Source organism: Heloderma suspectum, chromosome 1 (assembly GCF_057233095.1).
Source record: "Heloderma suspectum isolate Gila_16-S chromosome 1, 16-S_ref, whole genome shotgun sequence".
Lineage (NCBI taxonomy): Eukaryota > Metazoa > Chordata > Lepidosauria > Squamata > Helodermatidae > Heloderma > Heloderma suspectum.
In genome coordinates this window covers 68,567,536-68,592,513 of record NC_139458.1, presented here as the reverse complement: position 1 = coordinate 68,592,513, position 24,978 = coordinate 68,567,536, and the positions used below count along the sequence as shown (strand labels likewise).

Here is a 24,978-nt window from a genome sequence, read left to right as displayed (position 1 = left end):
TTGGGGAGGAGGCTATTATCCAGATACTTTTTTTTACTGAAACAGTCTTTCATATTCACAGATATACACACTCTTGAAATGATCTACCTGCTTCCTGGAAGTTATGGTCAGCAAGAATAGATTCGCTGCACCCTTCTGACAGCTAAAAGGCTGTTATTACAATATTGGAAGGATAAACACTCACCTCTTGTAATGCAATGGTTTGAGGACCTTATGATGCTTTCAATATTTGAATGGGAAGCATATAGACACTACCTTCAAATGGATACTTTTTTGGATAGCTGGTCCGCTTTTGTTGAAGCTTATGTATAATTGCTAGAAAGTTGTATTTAAACCTTTAAAAAATTATTACATTAGGGAAATGGCTTTCAAAAAATGTGTACCTGAGGTAAAATTGCACACAAAAATGCATGCATTGGGAGAAACGCACACAAAAATGCATACAAATTTTCATGGGAACATTAAAAAAAAAATTTATTACAGGATGAACTGAACTTTAGAATGGAAAAATGAGAAACTGAGAGAAACCAAAATTAAGAAATTCATCCATCCCAGACCTGGAGACTGCATGCACAGAGCTTTCTGAAAAATATATTTATTAGTTTGTTTGTTCATTACATTTCTATACCGCCCAATAGTCAAAGCTCACAACCATTAAAACCACAAAATACAACATGAAATACAACATAAAGTTTAAAAGTTTAAAGCTACAGTATAAAATAAAACCAACATAAAACCTAGCAGCAATGCAGAGATTTAAAATACAATAACAAATTTAAAACAGAACTAAACTATACAGTGTTTCATCACAGTGACTAAACTCTCTCTTTCTCCCTCCTTTCTCTCTTCTTCCCCCCACTACCCTAGTATGCAGGTGGGAACGATCTATACAAGGATCTACACAAATGTCACAGTGCCCAGACTGAAGATCATAGAGACAGATATGGAAGGTAATCTAATCTACTCCTTGGGCCAAAGGCACCGGTAGGGTTGCAACCTTTTTTGCCTTCCCCTTCCCCTCTGCCGTTACAGTCAGACCACACAGCACCAGCTGAGGGCCACTTCCAGTTTAGAAGCACAATCTTAAAGAGCATTAGAAACATTCACGTTCTGTGAAATCCATGCCTTTATGTAATAATTCAGACCCTAACAGCCTGGCCTTAACCTTGTTTACTCAGATCTCAGCCCTACTGATTCTACATAGGACTTACTTCAAAGCAATCCAACCTTATTAATGCTTACTTGGGAAGTTCATCCCACTGTGTTCAGCAGGGCTTAATCACAGGTACATGATTAGCGTAGGATGGCAGCTTGAATTCCACTCATTATGCTGTGATTTAATGCATGTACCTTCTATATATTGTGCCCTTTGTGGTTTCATCCTATGGCAAGTGGTGGCATGAACAGAATCCTATACTCTCGACAGACTTGTCACAACCCCTGTCCTGGGAGTTGCGCTAACCTGACTCTCACAACTTCTGTGCCCCCAGATGCTAGCAGCTTGTGCTTTGAGATCTGGATTTGTCATGATGATAACAATGCAATACATAGGTTCCCCCAAATGACTCCCATCTGTGAATATAGACAGCTGCTTGCTTGCTTGCTTGCTTGCTTGCTTGCTTGCTTATTTACTTACTTACTTACTTACTTACTTACTTACTTACTTACTTACAGTATTTATATACCACTCAACATCAAAGATCTCGGAGTGGTGAACAGCAAGATAAAATAATAAACCCCCATAATTAAAACAATAAAACATTTTAAAAGAACAGATTCTGAACATAACAAGCCATGGCTGGTCACTCACGGGAAGCCTCTCCAAATAATGTCTTCAGGAGGCGCTGAAAGCAACACAACGTTGGCCTGACCTCCAAAGGCAGGGAATACCACAGGAATGGATATGTACACCTATATCAGGTTAGGGATGTACAAATCCCTTACCTGGCTCCGTGCAAGGGCATCCGCAGTGGGGGGAAGGCGCTCCGTCCTTCCCCCCAGAATCCTCTCTGGCTGGCTTCGCTCTGCGGCGGCTCTGCGGAGCCACTGTCCGGGGCCGTCCACAGCCGGAGTTCCAGCCGCAGCCGGGCTGCTGCGGCTGCAAATGGCGGCCATCGTAGCAGCCGCCATTTGCGTCTTTGCAGCCGTGATAGGCTATGTAAGTATTTACGTAGCCTATCACGGCAAAGAGCAGGGACGCAAATGGTGGCCACTACGCCATTTGCGTGGCTGCCTTTACCGTGATAGGCTACGTAAATACTTACATAGCCTATCACGGCTGCAAGGACGCAAATGGTGGCCGCAGCAGCCTGGCTGCAGCCGGCCGGGAGACCAGCCCCCATGCCGGAGCCGCCGCCGGAGCTGCCACCGCTGCATCCGCCCCAGGTAAGTTCCGTTGCCGGGGGATTTCACCGGGGGGGCGGGGAGCGGGAGGCCGTTCCGCCACAGATTCCGGGGGCCTCACTGGAATCCGTGGCGGAATTCTCTGACATCCCTATATCAGGTCTATGGATCTGTCTAGCCCAGTGCTGCCTCTTCTGACTGAGAGTGGCTCTGCAGGGTCACAGGCAGAGGTCTGTCCCATCACCTTCAACCTGAGCCTTTTCCCTGGAGATGCTAGGAATCGAACCAGGGACCTTCTGCACGCAAAGCATGTGCTCTAGCAGTGTGCTAATTTTCTTATAAGCCTCTGACATTCTGCATCTTGTGGCATATGCCCTGGTTCAGAGATTCTGTCAAACTATATTGCCAGTACGTTGGCAACCACATACAGTCAGATTTCTCCTAAAACCAGATACCATCTTAGAGTAAGCGCAATACTTTACTCTTGATATGGGTGACACAGAATTTTATTTCTTAAGAAACACTCTCTCAGACAAGTTTTGTCTTTTTATTACAAAGTATTAGCATAACAGTACTAAATACAAGAGCGTATGCATGCGTAAATTCAAACACATGAAACATCTAACATCATTCTTAAACAAAGATTCTAAGCAGAGTCAAGTACATTTGCTAGTTCCCAAAGATAATCAATATCAAGCTTACCAGGTTGTTTCTACAGGCAACATGTTAAGGAAAGCTGATCCTAAAGGATAGCTTCCACTGTTGCATATTCCTTTATATAGTTTCCTTTATATATTTTTGGATGCTATAAAATATGTCCAAACTATTTTTACTACAATTTATATTTCTTATCCAAGGATTCCAAAGATAACCTTTCTACTTTAAATCTTCATATGTCTAAATAAAATTATTGAATGTTGACGCTTCTTACAGAGATTAATGCACATAACAGCATACTTATCCATTTTAGCATTCTTTGACATGGTATAGGTATGATTTTGACACAAACCTATTTCCTTGACATCATCCTATCTTGTGAGCTTGTTTTTCTTACATATTTATGGTCTGGAATGAGGCGTCTTGGTCACTTATCTGATGGCCCATCTAGCCTCATTTTTTATGGTACCCTGCTAAATGAAAGTCTAAATTTAACATTGATAGCGCCTTATCTGGATTCCTTTCTAATCAGTAAAAGGGTACTAATGACCTGTTCCTAATGGCCTGGTTCAATTGTCTCTCATCTGGCAAACCTCAGAGATGAGATATTTTTATTACTCCTGGGTCAGAAGGCTATACTGGGTGATATTAGGCATTGGAATCTCATTTTTAATTCTGAAATTCTCTTGGAGGCATTTGATTATACAATTTCCTAATTGATTTCCTAATCTGGGTCTCCTTACATCTAAGAATATGATGGCTCCCCCACCACCCATCATATGACAGCAGAGTCCTGATCATGTTCCTAACTGCAAGGACGTGCAAACTCCATCCATCACAAGAAATAGCACCTGTTGTGTGGCTTTCGATACAAGTATGATGTGAAGGATGAGCAACTACCTAGACCCCTAACTTCCCTGCCTGCACTATTCTAGTGCTGCTGGGGGAAAGCACAGCCCCAGATGAGTGTTTATCTTAGGACCTTACTGTCCCTTTAACCCACCCCTAGATGTCTCCAATATCTAACAGAAACCAAACATCGTGAAAACCATTGTGACTGTCAGGAGTGCCCTAGTGGCCTCTTTCAGTAGACTCCAGTAGCCAACTCAAGCCACAGACGAAAGGATCCTTTTCAAGGCTTTAATCCTTTTACAGCTTAATGACTTTCAGATGCTAATCACCAGCGACTAAGCAAGGAACAGCAGAGTGGCCTATGCGCTGAGTAGGCAGTTGATCCCCATTTGAAGGAGGGTCACTTGAAGACCCTGAACTTATGGGCTAGGGAGAGATCCTCCCTCTTTCCCTTGGGTCCACGGGAGGCGGCCGTTGCTTGCGTGCCAAACAGGCGCTATGCCTCCTTTCCACGCCCTCCATCGCTCATCGCTCCCTGCATCTGCATCGAGCATCTAGCAAGCCCCGTTGCTGCACTCTCTCGCTGCCAGGGTCACTATCTATCTCAGGAGTGCCGGCAGGAGGAATATCTGCCAGCTGCTGTGCCTGTGAGGGATGAGCTGGCTCCTCTCCCACGGATTGCTGATCCTCCTCAGAATCAGAACTGCTCTGGGGTTCTATCGGCTCAGTTTCCACCCTGACATCGACATACAATTAAATAAAGCTGGAAAGGACAGATTCTGCAGACACACCATCACTGAGATCTTACTTTGAGCATTCAGAGTTCAGATAATTTTACACTCGAATGCAGAATACAGGTGGCCATGAGTCCTGTTTTACAGAGGATGAGCCTGTGTTGCAAGGGCTGTTGGGGGGCAGTCTTCTATTTGAAGGCATCTTCTGTTGGAAGGGCTCTCCAGTCCAAGTCCAGCTTAAACATATGAAGGGAGAACAAAGGCCTTGAAGTTTTCTGTCAACAGTTGGCAGCTGGACAGCACACTGAGCAGGCACTCAGGTCACCTGGTCACAGTCTTCCTCACTATGGTGAGATGTATGTTTTTCCTATTTAATTTATAGTAATTATTTATAAATATGCATCTATACATATAAACTAGCACATGCAAATGTTATGCAAATTGGGACTCTATTTTGCCCTCTTTTTTGGTGATGCATTTCCTCTTTTGGGGAGCAACGTGTACGTGGCCACCGTAGCGCAGAATCTGATCTGCAGGTTCGTTTGTGGGAGGTAGTCCCAAATGCAATCTTTGATGATTCATTCAGTTTGCAATTTCCTACTCCTTCCGTGCCCTCTGGTGGCTGTAGTAAGTAATTTCATGGCACAGGAAAGTCGGTCAAGGCTGGGTCTGTCAAAATGTTGTGCATTTCCTGCATGGAAGGCAAGACCCAAGGTGCTGGGCAGGATGCGAGTTGCCCATGCTGCACAGCTCACCTTAACCATCATAGGCTGGTGGAGGACAACACAGGCGGAAGAACTCTGATATTGTGTATTGTGCAAGCCCCCTGTTTTTGGTACCCATGGCGGAGGGGTGCAGCTCATGGGGGGGGCAGGGTTTCCAGGAGGCAAAAATGTCCCGCAGACCTCCTGAAGTTGCCCACCTGTCTCCTAAATGGTCAGGTGGTGACAGGGGCCAAGGCTGCCTGCGCCCAGTTTTGGCTGGTGTACCAGCTGTGTCCTTTCCTGGGGAAGACTGGTCTGCCCACAGTAGTGCATGCCTTAATCACATTACATTTAGATTACGACAAAGCCTTTTATGTGGAGCTATCCTAGGAAAGTGCTTGGAAACTAGTCAGTGCAAAACACAGCGGCCAGACTTTTGTCTAGTGTACATTTTATAGGCCATAGAACAACAGTCTTGAAACAGAGAGCTGCGTAGGGTCCAGAGTTGCGTAGGGGACAGATTCATACTCAGCCTTCTGGCCTATAAAATCATACACAAGACGGAGGAGTAGAACCAGACAGGAATTCATTCCCTTTGTAGCAATTGCCAACTACATTTTTTGAGAATCATGATATGAATGCATAATAGTCTGCAAGCATTAGTTCCATCAGTAATGAACTTCTGTCCAAGCTGAAGTCATTGTCAGAAAGAAAGAAAATCATTATCTAGTATTTTAAACATGTGTTAATGGCTAGCTTGCAAGACATGTCTCTAATTTGGGCACATGTTGCTGAAATTGGTTACTAAATTCCAGTTCCTTATTTGTGCAAAAGTTTCAAACAGAGTTCACTCAGCAAACTTAATAACGAACCAGACTTTATATGCCACTGCACCCCAAAATAAGCTTTGGAGTCGTATTATGAAATTCACTGCTTAGAGGATGCTCTCCTGGAGTTGTGGGTGTATCCTTTGGGGGTGGGCCAAAGCCACAGTCCTTATTTGTAATTGTCATCTGGATTAATGATCGTTATGCAAAAGCGGAGAGAATTATTGTCTTCTTGAAGGGGAAAGTCCCTCATTCATGAAGACATATATCATGTGGCGCAGAGTGGTAGGCAGCAGTATTGCAACTGAAACTCTCCCCATGACCTCAGTTCGATCCCAGCAGAAGCTGGGTCCCAGGTAGCTGGCTCAGGTTGACTCAGCCTTCCATCCTTCTGAGGTCAGTAGAATGAGTACCCAGATTGCTGGGGGAAAGGTAGTCACAACTGGGGAAGGCAATGGCAAACCACCCTGCTATAGTCTGCCATGAAAACGCCAGCGTAAGCAGGCATCCCTCTAGGGGTCAGTAATGACCCGGTGCTTGCACAGGAGGAACTTTTCCTTTCCTTTCCTTTCCTTTCCTTTCCTTTCCTTTCCTTTCCTTTCCTTTCCTTGTTCAAAGCTTATTTTTGGGTAGAGGGGTATAGCACATTTAGGTTGCGGGGTTGCAAGAGAATTAGCATGGGCCTCTGATTTTGGAAGATCTTTCTCTTTTAAATTCCTAAGTAGAAATAGTGTCACTTTGTACCACCAAAGGTCACCCTGAATTTACCATTCAAATATTTCCATGGAACGTCCCTTTGGGTTTGGTCCCATAACCATTACAGCGAAAGGATCCTTTAGGATAAAATGGGTAGCAGAAGTATAGTGTGTGTGTGTGTGTGTGTGTGTGAGAGAGAGAGAGAGAGAGAGAGAGAGAGATTGAAAGGTATCATGATCTGGCCACTGCCCATCCAGCTGTTTTCATCCAGGTTACGCCGCATATATTTGGACTACATCCAACTCAGGCTTTCTCGTTTCCTTTGTCCATAGCAGAAAGTGGTGCAATCCTTTTCATTTTACCTCTGGTATCATCACTCAGACCACAATCCTACAGCATTCGCCAGTGCACATATAAGGATGCAGGTAGTCAGGTGCTGAAATGGTCCAGGCAACAGCAAAGGGGCAATTCAGAGATGAGTCAGACCATTACAGTCAAGGGAAACACTCTGGGCAATAGGTCTTTAGGCTGGTATTTCAATGGTTGTGGGCTGCCAGGGTGCAGTGTAGAAAGGTGAGGTATAACACACGAACAAGGGAGGTCATAGGCTCAGAGTACAGGTGGCACTGCCAAGATGATCTTTGATCGATCTCCTGATTTCTTTTTTAAAATAAAAAATAAATGCTGGGTAGGGGCGCCGAGAATGGGGCATTTAACCCTTTCTTTGCCACTCATTTTTTGCGGTCTTTGTGCTTTCACAGGAACATAGGAAGCTGCTTTATACCACTGGTGCATCTAGCCCAGTATTGTCAGCACTGACTGGCAGTGGCTCTCCTGGGTTTCCGGCAGGAATTTTTCCAGCTAAACCTGGAGCTTCCAGGGTTTGAACCTGGGACATTCCACATGCAAGGCATCTGCTCTACCACTGAGTCACGGACCCTTTCCTACAGGGACTTCTTTATTTTTTCCTCTGTGGATGAGAAAGCAGCTTGGGGGTGATTTTGATCACAAAACTGGCCCACAGGGGAAAGGGTTAATCACCTGATTAGCAGCCCCCTTCTCTCCCAGATCCAGCATTCTCTCTCTCTCTCTCTCTCACACACACACACACACACACGCACGCACGCACACATGCACAGAGAGATTGATCAGGGACCTCCTAGCTCTGGAGTCTGGTCTCTAAACAATTACAAATACTCCCAAACCGGTAGAAAATAAAATGGTATGAGTTGTGTGGTATTATATCACCTCCAGACAGCAAGTGAAATTCATTTCCAAGATGTCAGAGCGAGTCATGAGATGAGACTGAAGGAGGCGGCTGGGTAGCCAGTGGGGTTGCGCCGCTTTCACCAGAAGCCAAATCACAGCCTACCGATGATACTCATCATGGAAACATAAAATGTCTGCAAGGACTATGACTGTGTGATATGCATGCTGCATTTTCTCAGGTACGTGATTTTGCTCTCTGACTACTGAGAAACCGTGGAACTAAAGCTCAGCCCAGTCAAAATGCATTTGGACAAATATTAAACAGATGGGACAACCATCTTCAAACAGATGAGAAACCAGTGAAAAAGAGAGAAGAATAAAAAAGACAAGAAAGAATAAGCATTTGTCTCAAATGGGGCATTCAGGGACCAGAAGCTGAAGCAATATTTTGGATTTAAGCACAAAAGGGGAGGAGGCAGGTTCTTCCAAATGCCTGCCACAGACTGCCTGTAATATGAGCCTGACATCTAGCCCCTCGCTGGATTGGTGCAGTAACATGCTGAATCCACACACCTGCTTCTGCCAATATGCAAGACAAGCGAGGAAGTGGTGAGAATTTTCCACCATTATCACAATGCCTCTGACCCTGAACAGTGGGTTGCTCCTGCTCAGGATAATGCGCGCTGAACATCAAAATGCCTGTCCCCATTGTCACACTGTATGGATAATGGCTGTATGTGGTTTTCTGTTCACAGTAACGTTAAGGAAAGGGAAACCAATCTGGCTGTACCAAAGATCTTTTTAATGATCTGAATCCACCCCCAACCCCCCGGAAGAAACCAAAGTAAAGTAAGGGCAAGTCACTGGGCCAAACCAGACTCCTTTAACTGTCTCCCAGAGGTGTCTTTGTTATTTTTGTTTTAATCCAAAGTTGGTGCCAGACCTTGTGAGTTTGAATGGAGGAGTGGCAGAGGGAAAGAATGCTTCACCCTTTCCCTCTAGCCACTTTTCCCACTCAGAATCACCCCCTTCCCACAGGGGAAGGATCATTTCTACCCACAGGGGGAAAGTTATGGATGCTCACCTCTTTTCCCTTGTGGGTGGAAGTGCAGGTAGTGGGGCTGATGTGGAACAGCAAAATGGCCGAAGGGCAAAGGGTTAAGCACACCTTCCCCATACTGCTCCACCACTCAAGCTCACTGGAGCTCTGATACATGCATGTAGCATGTACCAGATAGTATGATCCTAGGCAGAAGTCTATTGGTGTAGAACAGGGGTGGGCAACTTGTGGCCCTCCAGATGTTCTGTCCTACAACTCCCATCTGTCCTAGCCAGCATAGCCAAAGGTGAGGGATGATGAGAGTTGTAGGCTAAAACATCTGGAAGGCCACAAGCTCCCCGCCCGGGAATAAAAAAATATGAAAGGAAAATAAAGCATAAAAAAAATTGCAACTCATTTGTAGCACAATCCTATGCATATTTACACAGAAAAAAGTCCTACAGCTCCCAGCATGCCCCAGCCAGCATAGCTGGCTGATGAATACTGAGAGTTGTAGGACTTTTTTTCTGCCTAAACAGAAAGGATTGCGCACTTGCTGAGAGACAGAACAAGAATAAGTTTGACAACGCTACCACAGTGCAGGGCGAGGTGGGGTTGAAGCAAATGATACATTGGGCCCACTACTCATGGAAGGGTACATAAAGAGCTTCTGAATTAATGCTCAAATTGCACATTTGTCCTCTATGGCCAAGATCCAGTGAATTGTGCACACACACAACCAGGGCTTCTCCGAAGCTGAATCTGCTTGCACTGCTGGGGAGGCGAGCCACTTTTCAGGGTAATTAAAAAACAAACTGAGAAACAGACCGCCTCTTCAGGACGTGGTAGAAAACAAACGCCTGTGCTTGTTCAGCATCCTCCTCTTTTATTTTCCTTATGGCCTCATCTGAACGTGTGCCAGGGACCAGCAGTGGTCCCTCGACCACAGAAGAACCACTGCTTTAAATGCAGGATATCCTACATTATTGGGGGTGGTGGCATTGATTTGCCCAATGGGAGTCTGTGATTTTAAAATGTGGGGAGAACGAAAAACAAGCATTCCCTGATGAAAAATGTTTTGGTCTCAACTTTGCAAAACTCTCTGGAGTTTTCATAGCAGAGAGTTGCAAAACTCTCTGCTATGAACATTCACCCGCCAGCCAAGCTGTTGTATATCTAGCACATGATACACACAACTCCCATGATACACACATGTGAAGTCCAGCTGCTGAGAGGCAAATGTGCCCTCCTCTGTCCCTCAGGGTTTCCTCATTCTGAGGTGCAGGTTATGGCACCAAGGAGTGATAAGATGTCACAGGAAGTAGCAAAGAGGTACATGATTCCCAGGGAAAGGCGGCTGAAGGGAGGAGGACGCATACTCGCGATGATTGCCTGCCTGCCTGCCTCTGCTTTCGTATATTAGGCAGCAGCCAGTGCTTTTGGCTGGAAGCCCAGGCAGGGCTTTTGTAATCAAAACATGATCTTGTATGCTGTGCAGCCAGTACTGAGAGAGGCCGACGGATGGCTCTCCTCTTTTAGCTCTGCTGTGGAATCCGCCTCGCCTCACCTCTGATGCCCAAAATGCACCGATCTGTGAGTGCCGCCTTTGTTGTAACCGGGAGGGATCTTGGGGAAGTCGTCCTTGCATTCAGAAAGCCAAGAAACGACCTCTCCTTTTCTTGTTTCATTTGCATTGTAGTTTTGGGGTATTTTGTTTTTGGCTAGCGGATATGTAGCTTGAAGATGTGGGAGGGCAAAAAGGTGGTCTTCATGCCACAGATTATTATGTGGTTCTCATGAAGGAGGGCAAGTGAGCTCCCACTAAGGAGGGGGAGGAGAAATTGTGTGTGTATGTGTGTGTGGGGAAAAAAACCCAGTTTGCTGGGTAATGATGGACATTTCCCACCTCAATACTGGGAGACTGGAGCTGATGCGTCTGTCAATGTGAAGACTGAGGATGTTTATTCGAGAGCTTGTGCATCAGCTGACACAGCAAAATCCTGAGCAGAGGCCCTGTCCTTTTCTTCCTTTCCCATCCCCCAGGTTTTCTTTCTCTCGTGAACCTTGCTTCTCTCTGAGTCTTTCATATCATAAATAGCTGACTTTGAAAGCATGTGGGGAAATCCTCTAGCCAGAGCCAGGATCTGTGAGAAAATCCCATCCTCCCAGCACTGGCAGTGGGTGTGTGTACTTGAATGGGGTGGATATACCATGCCAAAAAGAAATCTCTGTGAAGCTTTAATTAACTACCCTCTTGCTTTGCTCACCCCTCCCACTTTTGTTGCATATTAATAGAAAAAGATGTCTATGTGTGTCTGATTCTCCTTCCCTTCCTCCTCTCCCATTGGCCTGCCTCTCTGTTTTTTTCCAAGCAGCCAGGCATGCTTTCTGATTCACAGCCACTGCACGTTTGTTCAGCTAAGCCATTTATAACTCCTCTGCTCTAGCCACTGTGCCATACGGGTGCCTGACTCCCCGGAAGAGCTTTATGCCGGAGAGGGCGAAAGGAGTGTCACTTTCCATCCAAAGGGGCAGCAGAGCCGACGTTCTTTCCAGTAGCTTGGCAGCAGCAACGTTCTCTTGTCACAGCCAGGAAGAGAAACGCTGACCATGCTTCAGTGTGCTGGTCAGCATTCCCCAGTGAATTAGTGTCAGGCCGCAAAGTGCTGTTTTGCAGTTCTGGGATAATTCAGTTGGGTTCTTGCTGCTGTTGCAGCAGCAATGTGTGTGCATGTGTGGAAGGGAAGGGAATCTCCTGCAGTTTCATCTTTGGGCTCAAGTGTGGGAGCGATGTCAAATAACAAAAACAGGTGGAGTCTGCAACAAAATATTGCACTATATCCTCACCCAACAGGAATGCTCTTGTATAGGGTTCCAGCTAGCTAGCCACGCCTTCCTCCAGGATACTATAAGCTGTTAGGGGCTTGTGGGACAATTCACTCTTACCAGACCCCCTTCCCCAGCTTTCCAGTTGGATACCCAATATTCGGTGACTCCTGGAGGCTACTGCAGCATGCACAATCCTTACTGGGCTGTTTTGGGGTGTGTTGTTGTTGTTGTTTTAACTTTTGCATACCTCGGGATTCACCTGAGCATACCTATTCCTTCCTCTTGCTTCTCAGTTTTTTGGCTCCAATCCTGTTTGCGCAGGGTCACTGAATTGACAATTAGGAGGAGTATCACTGCCTTGTTGTGGCGAAGGGGCTTGCGTAACTCAGTGAAGCCATAAGCTATGCCGTGCAGGGCCACCCAAGACGGACAGGTCATGGCAGAGAGTTCTGACAAAATGTGGTCCACTGGAGAAGGAAATGGCAACCCACTCCAGTATTCTTGCCAAGAAAACCCCATGGAACGTATCACAAGGCTAAAAGAGATGACGCCGGAAGATGAGCCCCTCAGGTCGGAAGGTCTCCAATATGCTACTGGGGAAGAGCAGAGGGTATTTCCAAGTAGTGCCAGAAAGAGTGAAGCGGCTGGGCCAAACCCGAAAGGACATTCAGCTGTGGATGTGTCTGGTGGTGAAAAGAAAATCCGATGCTGTAAAGAACAATATTGTTTAGGAACCTGGAATGTCAGATCAATGAATCAAGGTAAGCTGGAGGTGGTCAAACAGGAGATGGCAAGATTGAACATCGACATCTTGGGAATCAGCGAACTAAAATGGACAGGCATGGGCGAATTTAATTCAGGTGACCATCATATCTACTATTGTGGGCAAGAATCCCTTAGAAGAAATGGAGTAGCACTCATAGTCAACAAAAGGGTGGGAAAAGCAGTACTGGGGTACAATCTTAAAAATGATAGAATGATCTCAGTACGAATCCAAGGGAAACCATTCAACATCACAGTAATTCAAGTCTATGCCCCAACCACTGAGGCCGAAGAAGCTGAGGTTGATCGGTTCTATGAAGACCTACAACACCTTCTAGAACTAACACCAAAAAAAGATGTCCTCTTCATCATAGGGGATTGGAATGCTAAAGTAGGAAGTCAAGAAATCACCGGGATAACAGGCAGGCATGGCCTTGGTGTACAAAATGAAGCAGGACAAAAGCTAATAGAGTTTTGCCAAGAGAACATGCTGATCATAGCAAACACTCTTTTCCAACAGCACAAGAGGCGACTCTACACATGGACATCACCAGATGGTCAATAAAATCAGATTGATTATGTCCTTTGCAGCCAAAGATGGAGAAGCTCTATACATTCTCTAAAAACAAGACCTGGAGTTGACTGTGGCTCAGATCATGAGCTTCTTGTTGCAAAATTTCAGCTTAAATTGAAGAACGTAGGGAAAACCACTAAACCATTCAGGTATAACCTAAATCATATCCCTTACGAATATACAGTGGAGGTGAAGAATAGATTTAAGGGATTAGACCTGATAGACAGAGTGCCTGAGGAACTATGGACGGAGGTCCATAACATTGTTCAGGAGGCAGCAACTCAATCCATCCCAAAGAAAAAGAAATGCAAGAAAGCCAAATGGCTGTCTGAGGAGGCTTTACAAGTAGCTGAGGAAAGAAGGGAAGCCAAAAGCAAGGGAGAAAGGGGAAGATATACCCAACTGAATGCAGAGTTCCAGAGAATAGCAAGGAGAGACAAGAAGGCCTTCTTAAATGAACAATGCAAAGAAATCGAGGAAAACAACAGAATGGGAAAGACTAGAGATCTCTTCAAGAAAATTGGAGATCTCAAGGGAACGTTTTGTGCAAAGACGGGCATGATAAAGGACAAAGAAGGCAGGGACCTCACAGAAGCAGATGAGATTAAGAAGAGGTGGCAAGAATACACAGAAGAACTATACAGGAAAGATCTGAATGTCCCTGATAGCCATGATAGTGCAGTCACTGAACTTGAGCCGGACATCCTAGAGAGTGAAGTCAAGTGGGCCTTAGGAAGCATTAGTAACAACAAAGCTAGCGGAGATGACAGTATTCCAGCCGAGCTATTTAAAATCCTAAAAGATGATGCTGTTAAAGTGCTGCATTCAATATGCCAACAAATCTGGAACACTCAACAGTGGCCACAAGACTGGAAAAGGTCAGTTTACATTCCAATTCCAAAGAAGGGCAACGCCAAAGAGTGTTCAAACTACCGCACAATTGCGCTCATTTCACATGCCAGCAAGGTGATGCTCAAAATCCTACAAGCTAGGCTTCAGCAGTATGCGAACCGAGAACTACCGGAAGTACAAGCTGGGTTTAGAAGAGGCAGAGGAACTAGAGATCAAATCGCCAACATTCGCTGCATCATGGAGAAAGCAAGAGAATTCCAGAAAAACGTCTATTTCTGCTTCATTGACTACGCTAAAGCCTTTGATTGTGTGGATCACAACAAACTGTGGCAAATTATTAAAGTGATGGGAGTACCAGACCACCTTACCTGTCTCCTGAGAAACCTGTACGAGGGTCAAGAAGCAACAGTCAGAACCAGACATGGAACAACCGATTGGTTCAAAATTGGGAAAGGAGTACGACAAGGCTGCATATTGTCACCCTGCTTATTTAACTTACATGCAGAGTACATCATGAGAAATGCCGGGTTGGATGAATCAGAGGTCGGAATTAAGATTGCTGGGAGAATTATCAACAACCTCCGATATGCAGACGATACCACCCTAATGGCAGAAAGCGAAGAGGATCTCAAGAGCCTCTTGTTGAGGGTGAAAGAGGAGAGTGCAAAAGCTGGTTTGAAACTCAACATTAAAAAAACTAAGATCATGGCATCTGGCCCCATCACTTCCTGGCATATAGAAGGGGAAGAAATGGAAGCAGTGACAGATTTTACTTTCTTGGGCTCCAAGATCACCGCAGACGGTGACTGTAGCCATGAAATTAAAAGACGCTTGCTCCTTGGGAGGAAAGCTATGGCCAACCTAGACAGCAGAGTAGGAAGCAGAGACATCACCTTGCCGACAAAGGTCCGTCTAATCAAAGCTATGGTTTTCCCAGTAGTAATGTATGGCTGTGAGAGCTGGACTATAAGGAAGGCTGAGCGCCGAAGAATTGATGCTTTCGAACTGTGGTGCTGGAGAAGACTCTTACGAGTGCCCTGGACTGCAAGGAGGTCAAATCAGTCCATCCTAAAGGAAATCAACCCTGAGTGCTCATTGGAAGGACAGATAATGAAGCTGAAGCTCCAATATTTTGGCCACCTAATGCGAAGAGAAAACTCCCTGGAAAAGACCCTGATGCTGGGAAAGACTGAAGGCAAAAGGAGAAGGGGACGGCAGAGGATGAGATGGCTAGATAGCATCACGGATGCAATGAATATGAACTTGAGCACGCTCCGGGAGAGAGCGCAGGACAGGAAGGCCTGGCGTGCTATGGTCCATGGGGTCACGAAGAGTCGGACACGACTGAACGACTGAACAACAACAACAATATCTGCTGAGATGGCTATTGCTATCGAAAACTTAGAACAGCTTTCCCCAATGTGGCCTTCTCCAGACACATTGGACCACAATTTCCATCATCCCCAGCCAACATGGCCAATGCTGGGAACTGTAGTCCAACATTTCTGGAAGGAAAGCTGGCTTAGAGGATACACCACTTACGAAACCAGATAAGAACATTATTATGTCTCTTAAACAAGAACACAACAGCAAGAGGAAATGCCTAACTCAACCCAGATATGACTAAGTACAGTGACATCTAGTGACTAAACTATGTAATGACACTATCCACACATCTCCTCCGCTTTTGTTTAAAGAAACAACAACGATGTAAATCAGTAGCGTTGAAATGTTTGGTAGTTCAAGTAGGGATGTCAGAGAATTTTGCCACGAATCTCGGGGAGGCCGAATGTCAGCGCATTTGGCCCCCCGAAATTGGTGGCAAAACGGTCTGTCCCCTCGCCCCCCCCCCCAGACGGGACTTACCTTGGGCGAATCCTCCTGGCGGCGGCGGTTCGGCGGCGGCTTGGCGGCAGCGGCTGCAGCGGCCAGTCTTCCAACCGGCTGCCACTGCCAATTCCAGTAAAAAACAACAACAACAACAAAACGTGATAGGCTACGTAAAGATTTACGTAGCCTATCATGGCTAGATTTTTAAAAAATACCATGATAGGCTACCTAAATGTTTACGTAGCCTATCACGGCTGAGTAAAAACAAAAAACCGCGCGTACACAAATGGCGGCGCCCATGGGCGCCGCCATTTGTGTTCCTTATTTTGGCACGTCTAATCTACGTAAACATTTACGTAGACTACAGTGAAAATAAGAGGAACGCAAATAGCATAGCGTCTACGCTATTTGTGTTCCCCTTGTTTTCGCCGTAGTCTACGTAAATGTTTACGTAGACTAGACGTGCCAAAATAAGGAACGCAAATGGCGGCGCCCATGGGCGCCGCCATTTGCATACACACAGTTGTTGTTTTTTTTACTCAGCCGTGATAGGCTATGTAAATATTTAGTCACTTACTAAATTTAGCCATTTGCGGCCCGGCCGGCCAGGATTCGGGGGTGGAGGGACGGAGCACCTCCCCCCCCAGCCAGAATTTCGGGGGGAGGGACGGAGCGCCTCCCCTCTACTGAGAATCACATTTTGTTCAAGGTAAGTGACTTTCGTACATTCCTAAGTTCAAGTAATCAGTCACTCATCTCTAAATGTCAAAGGTTTCCAAACAACTCAGCTGGTGTGTGTGACAATCTGAACAGTAGCATAGCTATCAGTCTTAACAAGATGGCTCAGGCCAATACTCAGAAGATGAACTTGAGCTTTCAGATACCACTTCTGCATTTGGTGATGCACCATCTCAGGAATAGGAAGAAGAGGCCAGAGTGTTGTGTTTTCCTTGTGCAGTAGCTGGATTCTGTCGTATCTTTTCTCCATCAAGACATGGCTCTAAATGTAGTAGTTCCTGTTCTGAATTGGGCTAATTTGAGATACACTCATAACTTCTTTTAGCTTGGTCATCTGAAGAGGCAACTTTGTACAGGATGGCATACTTTGGAATGAGATTCTTCTCTAGATCTGGTACCAGAATTCTGATTTGTCTCCCCATTAGTGATTCTGCTGGCCTTTCTCTAGTAGCTATCTGTGGCATTGACCTGTAGCTTAGAAGAAGAATATGCAGTTCATTCTGACTCAATATTTCTTTGCAATCTTTACTACTCTCTCTGCCTTGCTGTTGGCTTGAGGGTAGTGAGGACTACTGGTAATCTGGCAAACGAAAGATGTCCAAAATTCTGTGAATGTAAATTGTGTGGCATTATTTGTCACAAGTTTATCTAGGATGGCAAAGCGAATAAAGATATTCTTCAGTTGTACAACAACACTGTGGCAGGTAATGTCAGGCAAGGGAAGGGTCTCAATATACCTAGCATGGTAAGCCATGAAAACCAAATGGTGTCAATCTCCCAATTCACACAGGGCAGCTGCTCAGCTGCTAGCCTTTTATAAGTTATATCAGATAGGGGTGTAGTGATTAAAAGTTCCTTCCTTTGCTCCTTAATAAGTGTGACTCTATAGAGATGTCTTGTAAATATCAGCCTAGATAGTTTACCATTCCCTGAAAGCATCTCAGTTCTGTAATCTTAGTCAGTGCTTTCAGCTTCTGACTTTTACCTTTTCTGGGCATGGATTTGCCTCAGCATGTGTGGTTACTTGTTCCAAGGATTTTATTTTTCCTTCATGAAAAATATACATCTCCTAGTTTAGCTTCAGTTCAGATTCATGAATCCTATTCAAGACAATGGTCAGCACTGTGTCATGGTCTTCCATTGAAATGTCATGTATTAGGATGCTGTCTACGACTCCTTTTATGTTTCTAATGAGTTCTGTCATCTTCCTTTGAAAAATCTTGGGAATACCTGTGATTCCAAATGGCAAGCACTGAAAACAAAATATCCTAAAGGGTGTGATAAATGTAGTCAACTGGCATGAGTTCATAAAACAATATGCAGAGGATCACCTTTGTGTAGACTGTATCTCCAAACATTACCTCTATTTCTCCCAGTGTTTTTGGTAGAGACATTCTACTCCCATCATCTCCAGCCAGCATGGCCAACACATGGAGAGCACCAGGTTGGAAAAGGATGCTGTAGAGGGTACTGAACAAGACAGACAAAATGTCTGACTCAAAATAAGGCAGTTTCCTATGTTCCTAACAGGTCATGCTGTTATATGACATTATGTCATCTGCACAGGCTTGATATGAGGTTATGTAGTCTGGTTATGTAATCCACTCAGAGAAATTTTGTTATTGGGTGGATTAAAAATAAAAAATAAAAGAATACATTGACTTTAATGACTACTTCTGCACAAATTGTCTCTTACTCTTATGGAATGCGTCTTGGCCACTCCATATTTTTGTAATGTGTGGAATTAAGGGACTGTATTTTGGAACGCACATTGCTCTGCTTCCATTCTGCATATGAATGTTCCTCACTCCTAGCTAGGGATGTACGAAAGTGACTTACCTGTTCGCGGATTATGTTTATGGTGGGGGGGGAGGCGTTCCGTCCCTTCCCCCGGAATCCTCGATGGGGGGGGCGCTCCGTTCCTCCCCCCCGGAATCCCCGATGGCCGGCTGTGCTCCGCGGCGGCTCTGCAGAGCAGCCGGCCAGGCCCAGGCCAGAGCCGTCTACAGCCGGATTTCCGGCCACGGAGGGCTCTGGGTGAAAAACAACAACAACAACAAAACCGCGTATGCAAATGGCGGCGGCTACAGCCGCCATTTGTGTTCCTTATTTTTGGCCATCTTAGTCTACATAAATATTTACATACACTATGACGGCGAAAATAAAGGGGAACGCAAATAGCGTAGCGGGCGTTATTTGCATCCCTTTTTGATTCGCCGTTTTAGCCTACGTAAATATTTACGTAGGCTAAAACGGCGAATCAAAAAGGGATGCAAATAACGCCCGCTACGCTATTTGCGTTCCCCTTTATTTTCGCCGTCATAGTCTATGTAAATATTTACGTAGACTAAGACACCAAAAATAAGGAACGCAAATGGCGGCGGCCATAGCCGCCACCATTTGCTTACGCGGTTTGTTTGTTTTTTTACCGAGCCATGATAGGCTAGGCTACGTAAATGTTTACGTAGCCTATCACGTCTTGGAAAAAAGCAAACAAACCACAACTCTGCAAATGGTGGTGGCGGCAGCCGGTCGGAAGACCTGCTGCCGCCGCCGCCGCCGCCTGGAAGATCCGCCCCAGGTAAGTCTCGTCCCGGGGGGGATCCGCAGGGGGGCGGGGGGGGCAGGCCGTTCCGCCACAGATTTCGGGGGGCCAAATGCACTGGCATTCGGCCTCACCGAGATCCGTGGCGGAATTCTCTGCCATCCCTACTTCTAGCTTCCCTCCTAATTATGCATGGATGGAGCTCACCCATATAAAGAATACATACAAATCAGTAAGGGCTCTGAAAATTTTGGTCAGGTAGGACTGAAATCTAATTTAAACCAATGCTGCAAAACTGTCATGAAAATTGATCAACTTGCAAAAGTGCAACTCACTTGCGTTGCCGGGATGGTTGATTATAATAAAAGAACCCAATATTTCACTCTCATGCAGGAAAGATTATTCCTCATAACAAAAATGTACATATTAGGCTTAAACTGAGTCTGCATTTATTTATTCATCTCTCTCTCTCTCTCTCTCTCTCTCTTAGGAGCCAGGCCTGTAACTAAATAAGAGACCGGTATGTGACATTTGCAGGGTTGCTCCAGGGGAAGTAAGGCAGGGAGGCGAGGGAACTGGGGCAATTATTTGCTCCAGGTCCCTGCAAAGCAAGGGACCTGGAGGTCCCTATGCACACCAGTGCCCCCTGCCTGGCCTCTGCCACATTGCTTAGCCGAACACCCCACACGCATGGGCCTTTCTAGGGGGCAGTGGCACGTCTACCAACATCATATCTGACCTAGAGCCCTTAACCCCCCTGGAAACTTGGCCCTTACCTCAGTGTTATTTCACCCTAAAGAGTTGTTAGGGTTTCTGGACTCAGTGATTCAGGATGTAACTATGGGAAATGGTGGATCAAATGAACATCCCTTAAAGTTACAGGAGCACTCTCAGCATGTAGGCCTGGTAATCCTATCATACTTCCTCTCACAGGCCCACAAACTTCCTGTTTCCAAATCACCCTTGCCAGTCCAGTCCCTTCTTGCCAAGGGCTCGCCACCTCCCCTGCCCAAAGCCCCTGTGTTCAGGTTTTCCATAGACCCATTTTCTTCTTAGCTCCTTCTTTCTTCAACTAAGTCCACTACTTAGGCTGTCTTACACTTTTCACCTCTCTTGACAGCCTCCTTGCCTGCTCAGCACTCCTGTCTCCCCTTCCATCCTCCTTCCTGCCAAAATGTGTAGCTACACATTTAACCCCCAGTTATTGATCATCCCAAATTCACTGGCTTTGTGAACAGCCCGTGATGGCACAATTGATGCCAGAAGGTTCACCTCCGAGAACAAACACTTAGTGCATTAAATACTGATTGAATGTAAGTACCATTTTTTAATGGAGAGATCTCATGGCCAGGCAAGATGCAGACATTTGAGTGCCTCCTGAAATTATAGAATATTATAAGTACTAGCATCTGTTTATGCAAAATTCCAATTGCATAGGTGCAACACACCTTAATTGCTAGGGTACAGTTTCTAAAAAGGGAGCACGATGGTCCTTAAATTGTGGATACATTACACCCTAAATGCTTGAGGTGCAAATGAAGCATAATTTTTCTACTGAAAAGGGATGTAATGGGACCGAGCAGAAGAAATTTGCACTCCATTTTTCTGGCTCAGAATCTGCTCGGCCAGATTAGAAATCTTCATATTCACAGGAGAATACTTATATTGAATCAGATGTGTCTGTCAAACTGTGGACACAGATTTCAGACTCCACATTTAACAATAAACTGAGTATCTGGCTCAGGAAATTGTGACTTTGGGCAGTATCCAGTGGGGTGCTTACACCCCCACCGAATCCTTTCCACAAATGGCATTCACCACTTGTGGAATTGAGATTTAGTGCTTCCAGGGGCAACTGGAAACAAGCCAAAATGCTAGTTTCTGGAATGGGACAGGTCAGTGGAGCTCACATAAGGGAGCTCTGCCAACCTGTCCCATTCCAGAAATGAGCATTTCTGCTAGTTTCAGGACTTGCTCTAGGAAGCACCATTTTTTAACGGAGAGATCTCATGGCCAGGTAAGACGCTATCATTTGACAAATCTCTCTTGTGAAAGTGGTGGGTCCCACTTGTGCAATAGAATTGGCGGGGGGCAGAAGCACCCTGTTGGATGTTGCCTTGCATCCTGAAATGGTTATTTGGCAAGAAAATCCTGAGAAAGGAGGGCCTGTGTTTGACAAAATATAGACAAGCTCATGGATCCCAGATATGACTGGCCCACCACAACCAATTCTGCAATAACAAATACTGTTCTAAAACTTTTATTTGATACTTCAATTGTTCAGGTTCCTTTAAAAAAGGAAATGTTGCTTTCAATATCCAGTGTCAAAATGTGAAAAGTCAGATTTCAGTGACATACTTTTAGGTCTAGTATGGAACATCATCTTATACCTATTTTGTAGCTCATAGAATTATCAAGAGCAGCCCGAAAAGGTCTGGCTCCCCTCTCTCAAAAAAATGGATCATTTCATTGTTTTATTTTATTTACTGCATATATACAGGGCTAGCCTAAGACATTTTGCTGCCTGAGGTGAAGGACAAGATAGTGCCCCCCCCCCCTTGATGTACAAACACTAATTGGACTTGTAGCTGAATCTTATTTCAACACTGAGGATAAGACAGAATCCTCTACCACTCATCAGGGCAGTAGGCTAGCTGAAGGGGTGTAGGGCAAGCCGTGCGGCACAGCTCTGCCTTCAACAGAAGGGAACAGTCAGTTGGCTCAGGAGGAATGGCTAGTGGGGTGGTTGCTGCTGCTCCCCCCTCAGCATCCACCACCTGAGGTGGCCACCTCACTCTGCCTAATGGTAGGGCTGGCCCTGTGTTTCTTCACACAGTGCTTAGCCAAATGGTGGAACTCACCACCACAGGTTGTTCTCATATTCTTAATATTTTACATGAAATCTATGCTGTGGCTGACAGATCTTAGCAGTAGTAAACTATTGCTACTACTATTATATGAAATTCAGGTTACATCTTAAGCATGCCTGATTAAAAAGAAAAGAAAAAAGAAAAAGGTGCAGTTTTGTTACTATATATTTATTTTACTACTTTATTTGAAGATTACATTAACCAACGTTTCATTAGCCCCTCATTTCAAATATAATTTAAGATTTTCACTTACATATTCTTTTTTCAGAGTTACCAGACATCAAAATCATTGATGAAAATCCACCACACAATATAGTACAGATTTCTATCACATTCCCCAACATCTTTTAAACGTGGAGTATTTTTTTAAAAAAATATCAGTGTCAATATCACAATACAGGATTGAGTCTTGCTGGCTTTTTATACATATTTTTTAAAAATATACATATTTTTTTTTGCATACATTTATCAATGTGTATTTTTCACTTCCACTTTTAAATAAAATACTATTTTATTATGTCAGTTCAAAACTGGATGCTGGCAATGGATCTTCTCTGTCTTAAAAACAGAATACACAGTAATTCGTTATTAGCGTGGGTGGGATGGGGCCACTGACATTCCCGCTCCCTTTGCCCCTGTTAAAACAAAGAGGATAAATAGTTCTCTGTATTATTGGCCATGTGAAGATGAGACTAAAGATGTGAGACTAAAGCTCTTTCTTTTGTATTATTAGGATGCCGCTGTGGATGATGCTGTGCTACGGAAAAAAGAACAGAAAGATGTTGAATTGGATAAAAAAATCACAGCTTTGCGGAAAAAGAATGAAGCTCTTATGAGAAGATATCAAGTATGTTCTATTATAACTTCTTAGACATGGCGATACTCCTTAGCTCATTTTCAGACACTTCTTGGGGGGTGTTTCCACCAGCAATTTACTCCGAGCAGGCTTCATGTTGAGGTCGTTAGGGATACATGATGTGGCCATTCAGCAGCCACCCCAGAGCTTATCAGGGAAAACCCAGATTTCCTGAGACTGCTTAAAGTCCGATTCTTTTCCTTAAGTTGGGTTCTCCCCGGTATAGTTGCTGTGTGCCCCAACCCCCGCATTTAGCTTGGGTATGCTAGTCCTGCCCAGGGGTGTGCCTTTCACCATGACCCCGGTCAAGGGATGTTTCCTCCCTTTGTGCTGAATGCCCTCCGAATGGCCACAGAAATAACAGAGAAGCCCATCAATTGACATGGCACATTTTAAAGCCCAATTCCTTAAGTGAGATTAAGAGTAATCTCGAGGCTCCAATTCATTGCCTTAGGAAGTAAGTACTTCACAGCTTCCTTATAGAGATCCTGTGTGTTAAAATGGGGGCTGGTTTCTGTCTCAAACCCATTAGTGTCTCCTCAGAAGTAACTCCCATTGTGCTGAATGAGGCTTGCCTTTGAATGCCCACATCAGAACCTACAGAGATTCCCCCTCAATTGAAATGGCATATTCCAAAGCCCAATTCCGTAAGTGTGATCTCTTGAGGCTCCGATTCATTGCCTTAGGAAGTAAGTACTTCACAACTTCATTATTGATATCCAGTGGTTTTAATGGGGGCTGGTTTCTGTCTTTGTGTTTGCTGCTCTCTTTCCCACAACAAACCCATTACTGTCTCCTCAGAAGTAACTCCCATTGTGGTCAGTGAGGTCCTGTGGGTTAAAATGGGGGCTGGTTTCCATCTTTCTGTTCTCACCCCCCTCTTTCCAGCACAAGCATATGTGTGTCTACTCGGAAGTAACTCCCATTGTGCTCAATGAGGCTTGCTCCTCAAATGCAGGTGCATCTGGACTTTCGGAGAAAGGGGCGAGGGAGAGGGGGAAGCCTTTCTTATTGGTTGAGCAGCCCCTGCCAGTCAGATGATGTTCACTCCAACCCCCACCGCCACCAGGAATTATGTTCTGTGAAGCAATTTTTACTGCTGTGGAGAATCTGCTCGTGGAGCCCTGCTCACAACAAAGCTGATTCCATTTTTTAAAAAATCTGGTACTCCTCCGTTAGCTTCTCCTTCCGTTGTCATGGAAACACGGCCTTGGTTAAACTTTGAAGCTTGGGTGGGGTGGGGTGGACATGGCCAATTTGCTTATCATTTCTTAAGCTTCCCTTTATTGTGGACCTGCTTCAACGCCACATGTTTAATGAGCACCAGTAAATTGAAGCATGGTTTGTGACACTGTATTTACTACACAGGATAGGAATTTCAAATTAACATTCTTTTAATACTGCCCTATGTGAAAAAACAGAGAAACTATGGAAAATACGTAGGTGTCAGCACCACACTTCTTGGAACCAGACTCACGGGCTTTCTCCCCCTCCCTTTAACCCTGTTTGCATCAGTACTTAATTTGTATGATAATATCTTGAAGGAGAATTTTGGACCAGATTCTGGACCAGATCCAAGAGAGACACCACCGATATATACCACCAGCACAGTATATAAAGTGATAAAAACTGTCTTGTTGGTTCAGACAAAAAAAAAATGGTGCAATGCCTCTTCTTTCGATTTGCAGGTGGCTAAAATGTCATCACAGACGAGGTCTCACTGTGTTGTGTTCATTTTTGAACCATGCACAGCCAGGGCATCGTTCTAGAACACAGGGCCCAAGCATGGGTGGGGTGGGGGAGATGGGCATTTTATCCAGGCCTAGAGGTCCAGGGGCCCAGCTCATCACCATGTGGAAAGATGAGGCTAAAATAGTAAACTGTGCCGGGGGATGTTTATGTAAACCTATTTGAACCCTGAACCTGGGTGTTCAGGTTTTGGCGGTGATCATGCGTGCATTTGCACAGCTAAGCTAGTGCGCCAGCTGCGCCCATTCCTGGAGACATCAGATCTGGCCACGGTGATTCATGCCTTAGTTACATCCTGTTTGGACTAGAGTA

The 24,978-nt window shown here is 45.0% G+C and overlaps 1 protein-coding gene across 2 annotated transcripts in view; it reads left to right on the top strand.

Moving 5' to 3' along the window:
* The first annotated feature begins 10,529 nt into the window (after positions 1–10,529).
* The window catches only part of CCDC9B (coiled-coil domain containing 9B), a 102,182-nt gene continuing 87,733 nt past the window's right edge, over positions 10,530–24,978 (top strand). Inside the window, exons 1-2 of one of the 2 annotated variants that reach the window (XM_084845234.1) lie at positions 10,530–10,654; positions 22,795–22,908. In XM_084845234.1, coding sequence (XP_084701360.1) covers positions 10,634–10,654; positions 22,795–22,908 — 135 coding nt within the window. In that variant the 5' untranslated portion in view covers positions 10,530–10,633. The remainder of the gene's footprint in view (positions 10,655–22,794; positions 22,909–24,978) is intronic. The other variant, XM_084845240.1, reaches the window with a different exon arrangement.